At 51.2% G+C, this 18560-nt stretch overlaps 2 protein-coding genes across 12 annotated transcripts; both read left to right on the top strand.

Annotated features, from left to right (window-relative positions):
• The first annotated feature begins 139 nt into the window (after positions 1-139).
• Tnni3 (troponin I, cardiac 3) lies at positions 140-4553 on the top strand. 2 transcript variants are annotated; one of them, XM_017322110.1, is made up of 8 exons: positions 140-553; positions 776-812; positions 956-1042; positions 1472-1513; positions 1764-1895; positions 2331-2420; positions 3284-3460; positions 4407-4553. In XM_017322110.1, exons 1-8 carry the CDS (start codon positions 543-545, stop codon positions 4488-4490), a joined length of 660 nt encoding a protein of 219 aa, XP_017177599.1. In that variant the 5' UTR covers positions 140-542; the 3' UTR covers positions 4491-4553. The 2 variants fall into 2 exon arrangements, with proteins under 2 accessions (XP_017177599.1, NP_033432.1); NM_009406.4 differs by having other exon boundaries at positions 330-553; positions 776-788.
• Positions 4554-6882: 2329 nt separating this feature from the next.
• Tnnt1 (troponin T1, skeletal, slow) lies at positions 6883-18289 on the top strand. Of its 10 annotated transcripts, none has more exons than NM_011618.2 (14): positions 6883-6927; positions 8479-8521; positions 8632-8645; positions 9021-9047; positions 9245-9277; positions 10575-10593; positions 12478-12541; positions 12790-12906; positions 13223-13300; positions 13734-13847; positions 14275-14384; positions 15246-15336; positions 15435-15475; positions 18058-18288. In NM_011618.2, the coding sequence occupies exons 2-14, from the start codon at positions 8490-8492 to the stop codon at positions 18101-18103; spliced, it is 786 nt and encodes a 261-aa protein (NP_035748.1). In that variant the 5' UTR covers positions 6883-6927; positions 8479-8489; the 3' UTR covers positions 18104-18288. The 10 variants fall into 10 exon arrangements, with proteins under 10 accessions (NP_035748.1, NP_001264832.1, NP_001264833.1 ...); NM_001277903.1 differs by having other exon boundaries at positions 10572-10593; NM_001277904.1 differs by lacking the exon at positions 9245-9277.
• Positions 18290-18560: the final 271 nt, after the last annotated feature.

Raw genomic sequence — 18560 nt, 5'->3', positions numbered from 1 at the left:
GAATTTCACAGGAGTGAAGGATAAGATCCTTCAAACTAAACATGCCAGGGCCACTGAAACCGACAGAAACGTGGGGGAGAGAAAGGACACACTAGGTCCCAGAAAGACTGCAGTTCAGTGAGGGACCTAGGTGTGAGGACAGAAGGCCGGCATGGATTTCTGGGTATGAACATGGGAAGCTGAAGTCTAGACTCTTGGATTTGAGAGAAGAGGGACCTTGCTCCGGGTTTTCCTAAGTTTGAGGGAGGAGGGAGCTGGGGCGCTAGAGTCAAAGGAGGAGGGGTGTAGATCCTGGGCACCTTGGTTGACCCAACTGGAGCTTTGCACACGGCTCCCCTCACACCCTGTTATCGCTTATCCTGGGCAGGGGAGGAGACAGCAGTATATTTAGTCTTTGTCCTCGCCCCTTATCTCAGTGTCCTCAGTGAGGCTTGAGCAGCCCAGAGGAAACCCAACCTCTAGAGACCTCCAAGGTCACCAGGGACACCCTTCCAGGACCCTCCAGGAATCTCCGATCCTGTTCTCTGCCTCTGGAGATCATCATGGCTGATGAGTATGTGAATCTTCGTAGCCTTGGGGTGGAGACCTCAACAGGGAGAGGTGCGGTGGGTCTTGAGGGTGCAACCAGGTTGGATACTTGTCCTGAGAGAGTAGGAGGCAAGGGTGGTTGGATTTCTGTAGAAATGAGGTAAGAATTTGGGAATCAGACTCCTGGGGTTCAAGAGTCAGGGGACCACCATCAGTGATTTCCTCTTCACGGTTTCTCTCTCTTCAGGAGCAGCGATGCGGTGAGCTGTGAGCTAAGAAGTGGGGTAGGGAACCTTCGGTCCAGAGTGGGTGCTGCAGGGAGAGGACTGGGGACCAGTGGGCAGGGGAACCTGCCGCTAGAGGTGAGGTATCCAGGAAGGGCTGGATGGGAGGGTTTGGGTAGTGATGTAGCCTGCTTCAATTCCAGGCTGGGGAACCGCAGCCTGCGCCTGCTCCTGTCCGACGCCGCTCCTCTGCCAACTACCGAGCCTATGCCACCGAGCCACACGCCAAGGTGGGGCGGGGTCCAAGAGGATGGGCTTCTGGGTTCAAGAATCCTCTGAGACCCAGAAGGGGGCAGGACCAAGGCCCTGGAAAGGGGTGGTAGGGTGATGGGCAGAGCCCTATGGGTGGGGCAGAATTTCAGAAAGGTTCAGGTTGGGCTTGGTGACAGCGGCCTGTGGTTGGGGGGAACTTGCCTACAGCAAGGTTTAGGCGTGAGCGTAGTGGTTAGCAGTGAATAGATAGGCAGTGCGTAGCTCTAGTCGGAGACAAAGATTGGTAGATGGGACCGAGGAGCGTGGCTTCCAGTGGACTCCGCGTTCTGGTTGAAGAATGTCTGACCCGAATGGGTATGCACTCGAGTGGGTCGTGATGCCTTGCAGCTCCACCCAGTGTCCACTTTGGGACCTCACACTGACCTTTCTCCATATCACCTTGGCAGAAAAAGTCTAAGATCTCCGCCTCCAGAAAACTTCAGTTGAAGGTGATGATGAGGTCGCAGTGGGTGGGCTTGGGTGGGCGGAGCTTTGGGGGAGTGGTTTCGCTTCCGGAGTGTGTCAGTCCCCGCCTCCCCCGCCCCCCCCCCCCACGTGCGCGCGGGCAGAAACGAGGCAGGTTTTGAATAAAAGACACAAACTTGGATGTTCGGATATTCTGTCTCTCTGGAGGATGGAGGGAAATTTGTTATTCTTATACTTTTTGGGACTCTGTTGTCTGCTCCAACCATTCCGCAGACTCTGATGCTGCAGATTGCGAAGCAGGAGATGGAACGAGAGGCAGAAGAGCGACGTGGAGAGAAGGGGCGCGTTCTGAGGACTCGTTGCCAGCCTTTGGAGTTGGATGGGCTGGGCTTTGAAGAGCTTCAGGTACCAGTTTACAAAGCAAGGATTCCGGATAAGCCTGGGACCCGAGGTTCCTCATCTCTGGCCTGGCATCCCTTGGGTATCAGGAGCATAAGCACCATCTCAAGTTCTGCTCAGGATCTGCAATCCTTATGCCAAGCAATACGTTCAGCCCTACAGCTTCAAAACCCAGTGTATTTCTCCAGCCTCTATCTGCCAGGTCTCAGAATTCTTAGTTCCCGGCCATATTTCTTTAAGTTCCCTGGAGTGCAGATTCCGGTGTCAGCTTCCTTTCACCCCCTCCTTCCTCAGACTCAGGAGTCCAGACCCCAGCACTCCTCTCTCAAACTCGGGGGTCCAGAGCCTAGGCCTCCTTCCTCAGACCCAGAGGTCTCCTCTCTCAGACCAGGGAACCCAATCTCCAGCCTCCCTCTCAGCATCCACGCGTTCCTTCACCAGGACTTATGCCGACAGCTTCACGCTCGGGTGGACAAAGTGGATGAAGAGAGATATGACGTGGAAGCAAAAGTCACCAAGAACATCACTGAGGTGGGGAGCCCGGGGAAGCCTGGGACCTTCACATTACACCAAGATCTCCAGACTGTAGCTTCGGGCTGGGGGCTATGGACTCTTGTGCTTGAGATAACTCTAAGCAGAAAGCAGGCAGTGGCACAGGTACCTCGTGGCAAAGGAAGCTGTCTCTGCAGAGTAGAGCCTGGGTGGCACAAACGGGCCTGTAGAAACTGAGCATTGAGTTGAGCTCTGGGACAGGGAATAATGATCTGCACAGAGTGGGCTCAAGTTGTGTTAGACGCTGTCTTAGTCACGGTTTCTATTCCTGCACAAACATCATGACCAAGAAGCAAATTGGGGAGGAAAGGGTTTATTCGGCTTATACTTCCATACTGCTGTTCATCACCAAAGGAAGTCAGGACTGGAACTCAAGCAGGTCAAGAAGCAGGAGCTGATGCAGAGGCCATGGAGGGATGTTCCTTACTGGCTTGCTTCCTCTGGCTTGCTCAGCTTGCTTTCTTATAGAGCCAAGACTACCAGCCCAGAGATGGTCCCACCCACAAGGGGCCTTTCCTCCTTGATCACTAATTGAGAAAATGCCTTACAGTTGGATCTCATGGAGGCATTTCCTCAACTGAAGCTCCTTTCTCTGTGATAACTCCAGCTGTGTCAAGTTGACACAAAATTAGCCAGTATAGACACTTTGCGGGATGCTGCTAGGAGCATCAGGAAGAACATGGAGGTGCAGGCTGGAGGCTTTAATCTGGGGCCAGAGCTGGAAGAAGATTAGAAACAGAGAGCAAGAAAGGGACAAGGGAGAATTGTTTGTTTGTTGGAAGGAAGGAAGGAAGGAAGCAGAGGGAAGATGGGGGCTCCACACCCCATATGGTCCTCCCCAGATTGCAGATCTGACCCAGAAGATCTATGACCTCCGTGGCAAGTTTAAGCGGCCCACCCTCCGAAGAGTGAGGATCTCTGCAGATGCCATGATGCAGGCGCTGCTGGGGACCCGGGCCAAGGAATCCTTGGACCTGAGGGCCCACCTCAAGCAGGTGAAGAAGGAGGACATTGAGAAGGTGAGTGTGGGCTAGGGTGAGAAGGAAGGAAGATGCTGGGGAAGGCCTGAGTGGCATAAGGTCCAGAGAGAGAGAGAGAGAGAGAGAGAGCAGATGCACTTGGGGTCTAGTGAGAAGCTACTGATAAAGAGAATTCAAGGGCTGGTGAGATGGCTCCATGGTTAAGAGCACTGACTGCTCTTCCAAAGGTCCTGAGTTCAAATCCCAGCAACCACATGGTGGCTCACAGTCATCCGTAGTGAGATCTGACGCCCTCTTCTGGTGTGTCTGAAGACAGCTACAGTGTACTTAACATATAATAAATCTTTGGGCTGTTGTGAGCGGAGTTGGAGGGAGCAGGACCAGAGTGAGCAGAGGTCCTGAGTTCAATTCCTAGCAACCACATGATGGCTCACAACCATCTGTACAACTACAGTGTACTCATATACATTAAATAAATAAATAAATCTTAAAAATAAGAGAATTCAAGAAGTCAGAAGGGAAGATAGTACATTAGGGAGAAAGGAAGTAGTGAGGGGCAGGAAGTACAACAAGACTGGGGGGCAAGAGGGACAGGAAGTGCATAGGGGAGACAGGAAGTGCATAGGGGAGAGAGGAACTGCATGGGGGAGACAGGGATGCATGGGGGAGACAAGAAGTACATGGGGGAAACTAGATGTACATGGGGAGACAGGAAGTGCATAGGGAGATAGGAAGTACATGGGGGACACAGGAAGTACACGGGGGAAGACTAGATGTACATGGGGAGACAGGAAGTGCATGAGTGTGACAGGAGGTACAAGGGGAGATGGGAAATGATTACAAGAAGTTTGCCAGGTTGACTGAAGAGACAGGAAGTGCTCTAGAATCATATTCTTAGACAGGCTTCCAGCACAGAATGGTCTAGCAAGCTAGAGGGTAGATAGAGACCAGAAAGGGTCCTTAACCTCTGACTTTCCACTTGCAGGAAAACCGGGAGGTGGGAGACTGGCGCAAGAATATCGATGCACTGAGTGGCATGGAAGGCCGCAAGAAAAAGTTTGAGGGCTGAGCCATGGCTCCCACACTGTGCTCTGAAGGACGTCCCTGCAGAATAAACCTCTCCAAACCAGAAGGAACTGTGTGTCTGCTAACCTGGGGCACTTGAGAAGGGTGAGGGCAAGTGGGGTGGAGTCACAGGCAAGTTTCTAACATGGGTTTCTCACATGGGCTAGTCTCTTCTACAGAGAGCATAGAACGTGCCAAGCCCAAGGAAAGACGTGGCTCTGGGGTTAAGAGAACTGGCTGGGTTTCCTAGAGGATCCAGGTTTGATTCCCAATATCCACATAGCAGTTCAAAATATCTGTAACTCAGTGCCAAGAGGTTCTATGTCCTCTTCTAGCCACTGCTCAGACAAGCAGACTATCTATACATATCACAATTCTTTTTTTTTTCTTGATTTATTTATTTTATTATGTAAGTACACTGTAGCTGTCTTCAGACACCCCAGAAGAGGGCATCAGGTCTCATTATGGATGGTTGTGAGCCACCATGTGGTTGCTGGGATTTGAACTTACAACCTTCAGAAGAGCAGTCGGCGCTCTTAACTGCTGAGCCATCTCTCCAGCCCCCATATCACAATTCTTTATTAAAAATATTTTTTTTTAGAGCACCAAGAAAAGAAAAATAGAAACACGGCTATATTCACAGTGAGGCAGACAGATGACAGAGATCCTGTAAGAGACAGAAATAGGAAAGTGGGCTGGTGAGATGGCTCGGTGGGTAAAGCACCCAACTGCTCTTCCGAAGGTCCGAAGTTCAAATCCCAGCAACCACATGGTGGCTCACAACCATCCGTAATGATGAGATCTGACTCCCTCTTCTGGGGTGACTGAAGACAGCTACAATGTACTTACATATAATAAAAATAAATAAAAAAATCTTTAAAAAAAAAAAAGAAATAGGAAAGCAAGTCGGGTGTGGTGGCACACACACTTTTCATCCCAGCACTCGGGAGGCAGAGGCCACTGGATCTCTGTGAGTTCGAGGCTAGGCTGGTCTACATACTGGATTCCAGGTCGGCCATAGTGAGATCCTGTCTCAAAAAACCCCAAACTAAACTCAAACCAAAACCAACCAACTAACCAACCACCCACCCAACCAGAGAGAGAGAGAGAGAGAGAGAGAGAGGACACAAAGACATGCAGAAGGCTTGAGAAAGAGAGACAGAGAGACACATGGCCCAGACACAGAGGGGCAGAGCCCAAGTGATAAACAGCTTAGAGAAATATACAGACACACCGACCGCCAGAAACACACGGACAAAACCACAGAGAGATCGTGTTAATCCCACCACTGGAAAGTGGTGGCTGGAGGATCAGAAATTCAAGGCTGTACTTAGTTACATAATGAGTTCTAGTCTAATGAGGGCTACATGGGACCTACTATGTGGAACATCTTTCATTTCAAATCTTTTATCTCATTCCCCAAACAAACAAAAACCAAAAGCTATGCAGAATTTCACAGCAATCCAGATGACAGACAATGGACATGTGTGTGTGTGTGTATGTGTGTGCACACACACACATACACAGAGAGAGAGAGAGAGGGAAGAGAGAGGAGAGAAAGATCAAAGAGTCCAAACCCAAGAGGGGAAGAGAAGCCCAGAACACCCACAGAAACAGAACTGCACTGGAGGGAGGCATGGAGGGGGCGAGAAAGCTTGCCTTGCCACCACTAGCTTCCCTGGAGTTCAAGGTCACGGCTTGACTGGGAGTGGGGGTTGGTGGTGGGAGGATACTAAAAATGTTCCTGTTGGTTAGAAAGAGGAGGGGCTGGGAGAGTGAGGGCTCTCCAGTCTGACATCTCATCCCCTCCCCCCTCCCCACACCTGCTTCCCAGCTTTAGCTGCCTGTTGTCACCACGGTGGAATTCTGGTGGTGGACAAAAGAGTGGGGGTAGGGAGGGGGGAGACATTTGGACAGAGACAGAGAGGAGAGAGATGGAGGAAGCGGGGGGGGGGGCATGTGGGGAGGGGGGAAGGACACAGAATATACAGATGGAGGCCAGAGACAGAGGCCATGAGAGAAGTTTGAGAGAAGCCACACAGAGGTAGAAATAGAACCTCACTTAAGACATTCCCCTGGGTCATTAAGCCTCCTTTTCCTGTACTGTTTCCAGTCTTGGGAACTCCAAAGCACTGGGTATTGTTGGGTACTCTAAGAGGGTTTGAGGGGTGGCCTGATGGAGCCTGAGCCCTACGGTGTTTGCTGATGGAAATCCTACAGGGATGTTGAAGCCGATGACAGGTGTTGGACCCCCAAACTGGATGGAGCCAGAGGGGGCAGGGCAGGGCTCTGAGCATGGGGGATGGTGTCTGAATATCGGAATCCTCGCCCCCTCCTCCAACCTGGGGCGGGGCTCAGCACCTAGCTATAAATCCAGGGGGTGCGTCACTGTCCTCAGAAGCCTCAGACTCCCTCTACAGCATCTGTGGACCCAGCCTTAGGTAACTGTCTCTGAGTTCTTAACACTGATGTCTTTGGGGAATGGGGGCCAGGTGTGACAGTGGGGACAGAATATTCTCTTCCTTCCTCCTCCTCCTCCTCTTCCTCCTTCTTTGAGACAGTCCCATTCGGTAGCCCAGGCTGGCCTTGAGTTTGCAATCCTTCTGCCTCCTGAGAGTTGAGATTATAGGCAGCAGCAACCCAGCTAAGCCTGAGCCTTTGGGAAGACTTGGAGTGGCAAAAGTGGAGGGGTAGAATCTGGGGGGGGGGTACATAATCTGGGGCTGCTCTTCTTAACATTGTGGAGGAAGCATTCTGAAGGCAGAGGCATGTGGATCTCTATGAGTTCAAGTCTAGCCTGGTTTACAGAGTTCTGACTAGTCAGGGCAACATAATAATATCATCTCAAACCAAAGCAAAACCAAACAAAAACGGTTCAGAGACTGGGAAATTGTGGAAGGGCAGGTGCCCCGTGAATTAAGCTTTGGAGAGTATGAGGTACGGGGAACTGGGGAGGGCTTAGGGCCAGAAGTCCCAGTGCTCAAGAGGTTGAGGCAGAGGATTTTGAGTTCAGGGCCAGCTGAGAAACAACAATGTCCTGTCTTGGAATACAAACAAAGAAACAGCCAACTATTAGGAACAGTGACACTGTTATTCGTGGTGTCCTAAAAGGGATCCCTGAGTTTGGTTGTCAGGTATTTGAGGATCTTATATCTGGGGGCAGACTGTTCTGATGTTCTGGGAGGCACAAGAATCAGGAATTCAAGGTTATCCTTGGCTACATAGTGAGTCTAAGGCTAGTTTGGGTTATATGAGACCGTGTCTCAACACCACCCTCCAACCCTCTTCCAATCCTGAGGGTCTGAGACTGTTAGTGCCCAGAATTCATGTGCTGGTATGAACTGGGCACCCAACCGAGAGATGCGAAGATTTCTTGGTCTCACACAACAGGGGCATAGGACTGGATCTCAGAATCTGTGGGTAGTGAGCTTTGAAGATCTCAACCTGGGGGCTTTCAGGCCTAGAACAGCAGAGTTTGGATGAGGGGGTCACTGACTTTAGGGTCTCAGGACGAAGCTGCTCTTGATACAGCCATCCCTTTGTGGAATGTAGGGGGAAGGGGAAAGCGGGACAGGATGGGAGGAATCAGGGCTGTGGTAGGAGGGGAGCAGTGGGGCTGGGGTGGGGGGAGCCCCACTTCTCCAACTCCTTATTGGGAAATGTCCTCTGTTTCTTTGTCTGTGACATTCCCCCAAAATAGCACTAGAAGTGGGGCAGCTATTGTCTTTAAATCCTGTCCCTTTTCCAGTATCTACTAATCCCTCCAGGGATCAGGTTCTCATGGACCTGTCCCAGGACAAAAGAAAACAGCTGTGGTGAAGGAGGCCTACTGCCGCCTGCTTGTGGGGCTGCGGCCTGGCCTCCATGGCCTGGGCTGGGCTGGATGCCAGCCTTCCCAGATCCCATTCCTCCTCCATCAGACTCAGGAGTTCAGGCACCAGCCCCCTTCCTTAGGGATCTATCTCACTCAGCCTCCTCTCTCTGGTCTGCAGGTCTCTCCAGGATGTCAGACACCGAAGAACAAGAATATGAGGAGTGAGCAACGCAGTCTGGGGGCTTGGGGGCTTACAATGTGGAGAGATCATCCTATCCCAAGATGGCTAACTGTCCTCTCTTCTCTCTTCTCTCCTTGTTCATGTCTCTAGGGAGCAGGCAGAAGGTGAGTGGGGAGTGGGCTGGCCTAAGGGGTCGGGTAGGCCCTCTGGAGTTCTGACTTGGAGGAAACGGCTCCTGGAGCAGTCTAGCCCCACTTTGGTGTAAGGGTAGGGGTGTGGTATACTGATGCTACTCTCAGAAAACCCCTGGCAGCAACTGGAAATGCTCCCTGTTACATTTGCAGCTGGGGCACAGAGGGTCATCTTGTTAACCCAGTCTCCTATCCAGGACTAGGGCTTGGACCCCAGGTCTGAGGGAGGAGGGAGGAGGCCTGCTCTCCTGGGTCTGAGTGGGGAGTGCTGAGGCTAATCTCTGAGTCTCTGGGACACATTCACTGCTCCAGAGTTCCTAACATTTATGTGTCCCCACTCCTTTCCAGATGAGGAAGCGGTGGAGGAGGAGGAAGGTGAGGCTTGAATCCCACAGGTCTCTTCCTAGGCCTTGGGCTGGGGAGTGGGGGAAGGGACGATATGTTGGTCTGGAGGATCCTGGGTCCACTCTTTAACAGCATCTCGCGTCTCTTCCCACCCCTCTATGCTTCTGTGTGGCTGCCCCTTCCTGCACCTCCCTCCCAATCTTCGCTTCTCCTCCTGCCCCTCCCAGCCCCCGAGGAGCCGGAGCCGGTGGCAGAGCGAGGTAACCATAGCTTCTTCGCCTTCTGGGATTGATTCGGGGTGTCTGGGGACCCCGACATCATCAAGTCCGCAATCCACCATCACCTGATAAGCTCCTGGATAACCAGTCTGGCCCAGCCTGATCCTTTAAGCCCCTAGGGCCCTCCTGCGCCCTCTGGTGGCCGTGAAGGGAAATTGCCTGGCGTGGTTTGTTTTTTTAACCCCTTTCCCTTCCTTAAAGGGAGTGGTGTGCAAGCCTTCGTTCCAATCTTGGAAGAATGCTTACTAGAAAAGCTGAGTGTTGGCGGAAAGGTGCCCCATCTCCTCTCCTTTTGGCCTCTGACCCTGTATGGTTTTTTGTTTTTTTGTTTTTTTTTTCGAGACAGGGTTTCTCTGTGTAGCCCTGGCTGTCCTGGAACTCACTCTGTAGACCAGGCTGGCCTCCAACTCAGAAATTCGCCTGTCTCTGCCTCCCGAGTGCTGGGATTAAAGGCGTGCGCCACCACCGCCCAGCTGACCCTGTATGTTATATTTCTCCACTATATACATTCGAAGGCTGGGGCCTGAACCTTTTAATCTTATATTATGTTTTGTTTGTTTTTGAGACAGGGTCTCACATAGTCCAGGCTGACTTCAAACTTGCAGCAACCTTCCTGCCTCAGCTTCTTGAGGGCTGGGATTACAGGTGTTCACCACCACACTCAGTTTGGTTATTTATTTATTTATTTATTTATTTAGGGTTTTTTTTTTTTTTTTTTTTTGAGACAGTCCCCACCTGTAGTTTAAGCTGGCCTGAAATTCGATATATATCTTAGGTTGGCCTTGAACTCATAGCAACTCTCCTACCTCAGCCTCCTAAATCCTAAGATCACAGGCATGAGCTGAGAAACTTGAACTTTAGGGAACCACTAAGAAGTGTGTGGGGGGTGAGAAATATGTGTCCTAAGGGAGTAGGGGGCTGGGGATAGAGATCTGGGGTCCCTGAATGAAGAGAAGCAATGGGCTCTCTTTCAGTGCTGGGTAGGATGGGGAAGGCAGGAGACAGGGGTAGATAGAATTGTAAATTGTCCAGGCGTTTGGTCCTTTGGGCTTTTAGAGGTCTGGGTGGGGGTGTCCCCACACCAGTGGAGAATGTATGTCTGATGCGAGTGACCTTTTTTCCCCCTTTTCTCCACCTCAACTTTCCTTCACTCTCCTAATGTCCTCCCCCCAGCCTTGGGCTCGCAGGCTGCTTCTGGGTTTCCTCTTAAGGATGCCAAGCCTCTCTCTACCCAACTCTCTCTAATTATCTTTTTGTATTCCCCCATTGCCACCAGAAGAAGAGCGCCCCAAACCCAGGTGAGGTGCTACAGGGTGGGTGTGGGTTACAAGCCTATCTTCTCATGCTCCTCCACCAAGAGAGACAGGGCAGAGAAATCAAAAGGCAGAGAAATCAGGGCTTGAACACAGCCAACCTTAACTCTTAAAGCAAGAAGTTGAGGACCTTCCTACATTGTGAAACAGGTCAGATATAAAAATAACAGCCTGGGTTCTAGAAAACCATGCAAGGGGACTCTGTGTTGGCCCAGGGCCAATCAAGGAAGGCTTCCCGAGGAGGTGATAACCTGGACCCTCTCGATAAAGACCTTGCTAGCTGAAGGAAAGTTGTAGGCAAGGACAGTCATTTCTTACACTCAAAGTGAGTGGTTATGTATAAAACCCACTCTGGGTGCAGAACCAGGCCATCGTGAGAGTATGGTTAAGCCAGGGAGGCCAGTACAGGCTGTGGAAGCTAACTGAGCTAAGAGGAGGCCCGGAGAGGCCAGGGCTAGAGCTTAGGGACTCTTGGAGGAAGGAACGCAGTTACAGAGGTTCCAGGTTGGAGAGCTACCAGGGAAGGAATGCAGGAAGTGAGGGCCCTTTCCAAGGACTTTTGGGACCGACAACACATGGTCCTTAGAGACACCAAGTGGATGAGCCCTGCCAAGGCAAGGAATGTTCTGACACATGAATTATTCGGGAAGTTTCTGCTAACTTGGGCCTTGGGAAAGAGTGTTTGCCAGGCAAGGTGTTGCTGCATCCTCGGAAGAGTAGTCTTGGTGATTCTGAGTTCAGCATCTGTGGGTTTTGCTGATCTTAAATCATAGCTATTAAAAGAAACTGTAGGTGACCCGAGCACGCAGACGTTTTTCTTGTTACAGCTGCGCACTGTTGCTGTTAAACAGCCAGTAGTACAGCGTTAGAGCAACCAGGCAACTGTAAGTTGCTTAGAGAATAGCGATCTTTAAAGTCCATGGCCTTTAGCATGCGTGATCCCCGGGCTTCATCCTTACCCTTGAAATAAAATCTTCAGGCCTGGAGAGATGGCTCGGTGGTTGAAAGCACTGACTGCTGCTCTTCCAGAGGACTTGGGTTCAGTTCCCAGTATCCACGTGGTGGCTCACAAACATCTGTAACTCCAGTTCCAGAGGAGCCGATGCCTTCTTCTGGCACTTGGCCATACACGTGTTACACAGGCAGCAGGCAAAACCTCATACATACACATAAAATAAAATGGTTAAGAAGAAAGTGAAGTATCTCAGAGCAGTGCAAAAGGAAGAGCAGTGCTTTTAAACTGTAAGGCCTTTATTACGTATTTTGCGTGTGTGAGCACAGAGGTGTGTATGGTGCAAGTGTGGGGTGCAGAGGATGATTTACAGGGGTCGGAACGCAGACAATCAGGCTTGTCATGGGGGTCTTTGTTTGCTGAGCTACCCCTGCCTGCTTTTTATGCAGAGCATTCAATATATGGCCTCGTATGTTTGAGACAAGCATTCCGTCTTGAGTCACCCGCAGCCCCTCACTGGGGGAGTCGCCCCCTGCCTCTCCCTGGGGGATTCTTGTCAGGCATTCTACGGCCGAATCTCATCCCTAGCCCTGTTGTGATTTTTCATTTTGAGGCAGTGTCTCTTAAGTTTCCATGGATGGCTTTAGATTCTCTCTAGACCAGGCAGGACTTGAATTTGCCTCAGACTTCCGAGCAGCTAGGACAACAGATCTGTGCCACCGGGTCCTGCCAGTTTTTACAAGTATGTCAAAACAGGCAAAACAAAATACTCAAACTGTATTTCCCTGACTGTGGTCTCACACAGACTCGGGGGCCGGTGGGGGTGGGGGTGGGGGGTGGCTGTCATTTTGAACAGCGTGTGGTAAGGCAGAGGAGGGAGGCCAGCCTGTTGATGATCTCCAATTCTATCGACACAGCCGTCCTGTGGTGCCTCCTTTGATTCCCCCGAAGATTCCAGAAGGGGAGCGTGTGGATTTTGATGTAAGTGACAGATGTCCTACCCCAGAAGCAGCTGCAGGATTCTTGGCGCCTTGAGCCTATTCTGAAAAGTGCCCTTCTATGCTTCCTTCATGAAAACCCTGGGGGTAACCCAGGGTCCTGTTATTAGCAAGGAATGCTTTGCTGACATCTGCTGGAAGCCATCCCAGCTGGCTGTCAGTCATCACCTAGGGCTGGGGTGGGGCAGGCTCCAGGGCCCTGTCCGGCGGCCTCACGGGCTCCCTCTTCAGGACATCCACCGGAAGCGCATGGAGAAAGACTTACTGGAGCTGCAGACGCTCATCGACGTGCACTTTGAACAGCGGAAAAAGGAGGAGGAAGAGCTCATTGCACTAAAAGACCGCATTGTGAGCCGGAAATCCGGGTCCTCTAGTTACATCTATCTCCCGTTCCCTCCCTCCATGTAGTGCTTTGGGGTCTCTGGGAGAAACAGCGGGGACATTGGGCGGGTCCACTCCAGTATCCATTTCTACCAGGAGTGCATTTTGGAGGCGGAGGCAGGAAGATTACCATGAGTTCGAGAGACTGTCTCAAAAAGGACAATTAAATAAAAGAAACTATCCTTATTTCGTTCGTCTACTGGTGGAGGGACAACTTGTGGGAGGGGATAGCCTCCAAGAACCCCCACATTCCCTGCCCCAATCTTCCCCTTAATACCCCTAGGAGAGGCGACGCGCAGAGAGAGCTGAGCAACAGCGCTTCAGAACGGAAAAGGAGCGAGAACGCCAGGCCAAGCTGGCGGTAGGTGTCTGTCCTTTCCCTATAGGAGAATACTTTATTTCCCATTTTGATACTCTCTACGGTTCTCAGAAAGTCCCTGTAATGTCTAGCATAAGGATTTTCCTATTGGAAGGGTGAACAGTGCATATAAATAAAAAGTCTGCGGCTGATCTAGCTTCAGGCAGGGCTGGACTAAGAGACTTAAGCCACAGCACAAAGGCTGAGCTTTGCTGGGTATGATGGCCTCAGACCTATGATCCCAGTACAGGAGAAGCCGAGGCAGGAGGATTTTGTGAATTTGAGGCTAGCCTGAACTATATACCAAGTTAAGGAGTGGCTCTCTCCGTGGCTCCAACTTCACTTATGGAGATGCTAAGCCATCAACTACCCAGGCTAGGCTCTTCCTCCATCAGGTATGTAAGGCCACATGTCGTGGACCCCTTTGTTCTCACAGGAGGAGAAGATGCGGAAGGAGGAGGAGGAGGCAAAGAAGAGAGCAGAGGATGACGCCAAGAAGAAGAAAGTTCTGTCCAACATGGGAGCTCATTTTGGGGGCTACCTGGTCAAGGTGAGTCTAGCCTGTGGAAATCTGCGTCTACAAGGAGGGAAGGGAAACTTGAGGGTGCTGGACCTCATCCAGGGCCAGCTGTCACTGTAGATAGCATGCGGCAAGTAGGTGAGGGAGACACTCTGCTGATTGTCTCTGTCCCTCTTCCGGCCACAATGTTCCTCTGGTGGTGCCTGGGTGTGAGGGAAGAAGACCGGGGCCTGTACGCTTGAGGGAGGGGGCACGGAATTTGAGTTCCTGAGTCTGAGGAGAGAGGGCTGGAGCCTGGAGCTCTGGGACTGAGGGAGGAGGAGGCTGAGGCTGGACCCCTGAGTGTCTGAAGGGGGAGGGCTGAGATGTACTCCTTGCATGTGGTGGAGGCACTGGCCTTGCTGAGTGGATTTAGCCTCCAGGTTCTATCCCTGGCTTGGGATTCCTCCCACTCCAGGCAGAACAGAAGCGTGGGAAGCGACAGACTGGTCGGGAGATGAAACTCCGGATTCTGTCTGAGAGGAAAAAGCCCTTGAACATCGACTACATGGGGGAGGACCAGCTCCGGTAGGTCCTGGCAGCTCTCAAAAGGCTTCCACGGGCGATACTCCGGGTCTGAGCCTTGGTGCTGTGTTACTTCAGGCAATTGGCACTCCTTTTTCTGGGCCACTGTTGCTTTCTATGTTCAAAATGTCACTCAAATGCAAGCTACCCGGTGGATGGCCTGGCCTGTAGTGTCTGGCATCCACAGTGCCCCCTTCCGTATTTAGGTGGAATTGCAGCATTCAGGGAGGAGGTAGGAGGATCAATTCAGGGTCATCCTCTACTGTATATTGAGCTGGAGGCCAGACTTCACACACACACACACACACACACACACGCACGCACGCACGCACGCACGCACGCACGCACGCACGTACGTACGCACGCACACACACACACACACGCGCGCGCGCGCACACACACACACACGCACGCACACACACACGCACACACACACACGCACACACACACGCACACGCACGCACACACACACACACACGCGCACACACACACACGCACACACACACGCACACGCACGCGCGCGCGCACACACGCACGCGCGCACGCGCACACACACACACACACACACACACACACACACACACACACACACACACGCACGCACGCACTATGTAAGTAATAAAAACCAAACGGCTTTCACTCTGGGGCTCATAGCCATTACTTCCGGAGACTTCCATTTAGGAACTTCTGTTTCAGAAAGTGGTCACACATTTGAAAACCTTTTGTGGGCAATTTAGCAAGAGTGTAGCGACTATACCAATCCCAAAGAGACTTGCTGCATGGCTTGGGGTAAGTGGCTCGACCTCTCTGGACTCAGAGGGCAGCCTGGATCTTGCTGCATCCTGGTCCTTCTCGACCTGCTAGGGAAAAGGCCCAGGAGCTGTCAGAATGGATCCACCAGCTGGAATCAGAAAAATTTGACCTGATGGAGAAGTTGAAGCAACAGAAATATGAGGTGAGACCTACCTGCCTCTGTTGGGGCCCAGGCTGGGTGACAGGTGTGGCAGGTGGCCCTGGTTGGACATCTACCTAGCCTGGTCTCCTGCTCCACAGATCAATGTGCTCTACAACCGCATCAGCCACGCCCAGAAATTGTGAGTGCCACTCCCAACCTCCACAGACGGCTCCTTCTGTTCCCTCCCTCCCTCCCTCCCTCCCTCCCTCCCTCCCTCCCTCCCTCCCTCCCTCCCTCCCTCCCTCCCTCCCTCCCTCCTTCGGCTGCTTCTGCATACCACTGCCCTTTTGGCACCTCCTGTCTGTTTCCTGAGACATCCTATCCGTATCTGTTCTTGTGGGTTTATTTATTGGCTTTTTTTGTCTGTTTAATTTGCTTATTATTTCAAGGCAAAGTCTGTTTTGTTTGGTTTGGTTTGGTTTGGTTTTTCGAGACAGGGTTTTCTCTGTATAGTCCTGGCTGTCCTGGAACTCACTCTGTAAAGCAGGCTGGCCTCGAACTCAGAAATCTGCCTGCCTCTGTCTCCCAAGTGCTGGGATTAAAGGAGTGTGCCACCACTGCCCGCTCAAGACAAAGTCTTACTTGGTAGTTCAGGCTGGCTTAGAACTCACTGTGTAGCCCAGGCTGGCTTTGAATGTGTAAGCAGATCTTTTTGTCTCAAACCAGTGGAATGCTGGGATAGTTGATGTGACTTACCTACCATTCCTGGTTTTTTGTTGGACTGCTTATTTATTTTTAAGTCAAGGTTTCACATAGCCCAGACTCACTAGGAAGCTGAGGCTGGCCTTGAACTACTGATCCTCTGGATTCAGCCTCAGGAGGGCTGGGGTTATTGGCCTGCACTACAGTCTTTTGCTTTTCTTTATCAGCTCTTAGGTTTCAGTCTCACTCCCGGTCTGTATTCCTCCAATTCTTTTCTGAGTACATATTATTTTACACCATTTTTTGCATCATGTTTACATGCACACAGTGTGTACATGTGTATGTGTGTTTGTGTATGGGTGTATGTGTAGGTATGTATATGTATATGGGTGTATGAGTGTGTTCGGGTATGACTGTGTGTGTGTGTGTGTATGGGTGTATGTGTAGGTGTGTATATGTATATGGGTGTATGAGTGTGTTCGGGTATGACTGTGTGTGTGTGTGTATGGGTGTATGTGTAGGTGTGTATATGTATATGGGTGTATGAGTGTGTTCGGGTATGACTGTGTGTGTGTGTGTGTGTGTGTGTATGGGTGTATGTGTAGGTGTGTATATGTATATGGGTGTATGAGTGTGTTCGGGTATGACTGTGTGTGTGTGTGTATGGGTGTATGTGTAGGTGTGTATATGTATATGGGTGTATGAGTGTGTTCGGGTATGACTGTGTGTGTGTGTGTGCCCACAGAGACCAGACGTTTGTATCCACTGGAGCTAAATTACAGGCAGTTGTGCACCATACAACATGTGGAGTGTGCTCAGGAGACTTGGAAGACTTGGTTTCTTCTTCCTTGTGGTCCCAGGGATAAGGCTCAGATCTTAGGTTTGGCTGCAAGCACCTTTACCTGCTAACCCATCTCGCTGGCCTCTCTCTCTCCCTTTCTCTCTTTGTCCCTCCCTCTTCTGCCAGTTTTCCTTCTCTCTATTTTTTCTTATTAAGACAAGGTCTCCCCGTGGGGTGGTGGCGCACGCCTTTAATCCCAGCACTTGGGAGGCAGAGGCAGGTGAATTTCTGAGTGCGAGACCAGCCTGGTCTACAAAGTGAGTTCCAGGACAGCCAGGGCTACACAGAGAAACCCTGTCTCGAACCCGCACCCCCCCCCAAAAAAAAGAAAAGGTCTCCTGTAAGTTGGAGTGACCTAGAACTCCATTGGTATTTGAGACTGCCCTTAAACTCCTGACACTTGCCTGCCTCCATCTTCCAAACCTGGCACATGTGTGTGTGTGTGTGTACACACATATGTATACATATATGAATATCTATGTATGTATGCAGTACTGGGCACTGAGTCAGGGCCTCTCCCATGTTAAGTAAGTACTCTACCACTGAACCACAAACTAGGCCTCTCACTGGGGGATTACACACACACACACACACACACACACACACACACACACACACGTATGTAGGCCAGGTTGTCCTCAAACATTTCCTGATGCTCCTGCTTCATCCTCTTCAGGGCTGACATCACTGGTGTTCCCCACCATGTCCAGGCTTCCTGCTCAGTCTCTTTCTTGTTCTAGCCTTTTCTGTACTCTTCCAGCCCTCTTGAGCCCTGATGCATGTCACCACCTCTAGCTAACCCTTCTTTCACGCTCAAGCCCCTTTCACATAAATTTGCATGAGTTATCTGTGAACTAACCAAGAAAGTCAACTCCCACCAACCACTGGGCATTATCTGAAAGAGCTGCACTCAAAGGGGGTCGTAGCTCAGTGGTAGAACCACTACCTAGAATTCCCCGTGAGGGGCTGGGGGCGTGGCTCATAGGTAAACCCCTGCCTAGAATCCCCCAGTGAGAGGCCTGGTTTGTGGTTCAGTGGTAAAGTACTTACTTAACATGGGAGAGGCCCTGACTCAGTGCCCAGTACTGCAAAAAAGAAATAGCACTGCTGGCCTCTGCTCCCGACTTCCTCTGGGTGGGGGTGGGTATTTGGTGGACTTCCTGAATTTTAAAGATGCTGTGCTAAGCTTATCTCGGAGGCTCAGAACCTCTTCCTGACACCACCTTCTTCTCCCACAGCCGAAAGGGGGCTGGGAAGGGTCGAGTTGGAGGCCGCTGGAAGTGAGACTGCCAGGACATGACCTGCTGTGTGGAGCCCAGGAGCCACTGGAGCGTGTCCCATCTGTAACTCAAAATAAAGTGCCCCCAGGCATCTGCTTAAGTTCTTCAGGGTTGTTATTATGTGGGTTGATCGACATCTCCATACTGCCTGGGAGAGCCATCAACTGTCATTAAAGAGAGTTCAAGTTCATGACTGGGAGTACAACTTGTCTAGAGCTCATGAGACCCTGGGGTAAATCTCCAGTTCTGCTTAAACTAGATACGATGGCGAGTGACAGTAATCCCAGCACCGGGGAGGTAGACACAGGAGGCTCGGGGTTTCAAGGTCATTCCTTGGCCACACAGTGAGTTCAAGACCATCCTATATGAGAAATAAAGACAATACAGGTGGTAGTGGCATATGCCTTTAATCCCAGCACTCGGGAGACAGACACAGGCATATCTCATGAATTTGAGGCCAG

The sequence above is a fragment of the Mus musculus genome, chromosome 7 (genome assembly GCF_000001635.26).
Source record: "Mus musculus strain C57BL/6J chromosome 7, GRCm38.p6 C57BL/6J".
In the NCBI taxonomy this organism is placed as follows: Eukaryota; Metazoa; Chordata; class Mammalia; order Rodentia; family Muridae; genus Mus; species Mus musculus.
The sequence above is the reverse complement of the archived record's forward strand: the minus strand, read 5'-3'. Positions and strand labels throughout refer to the sequence as shown.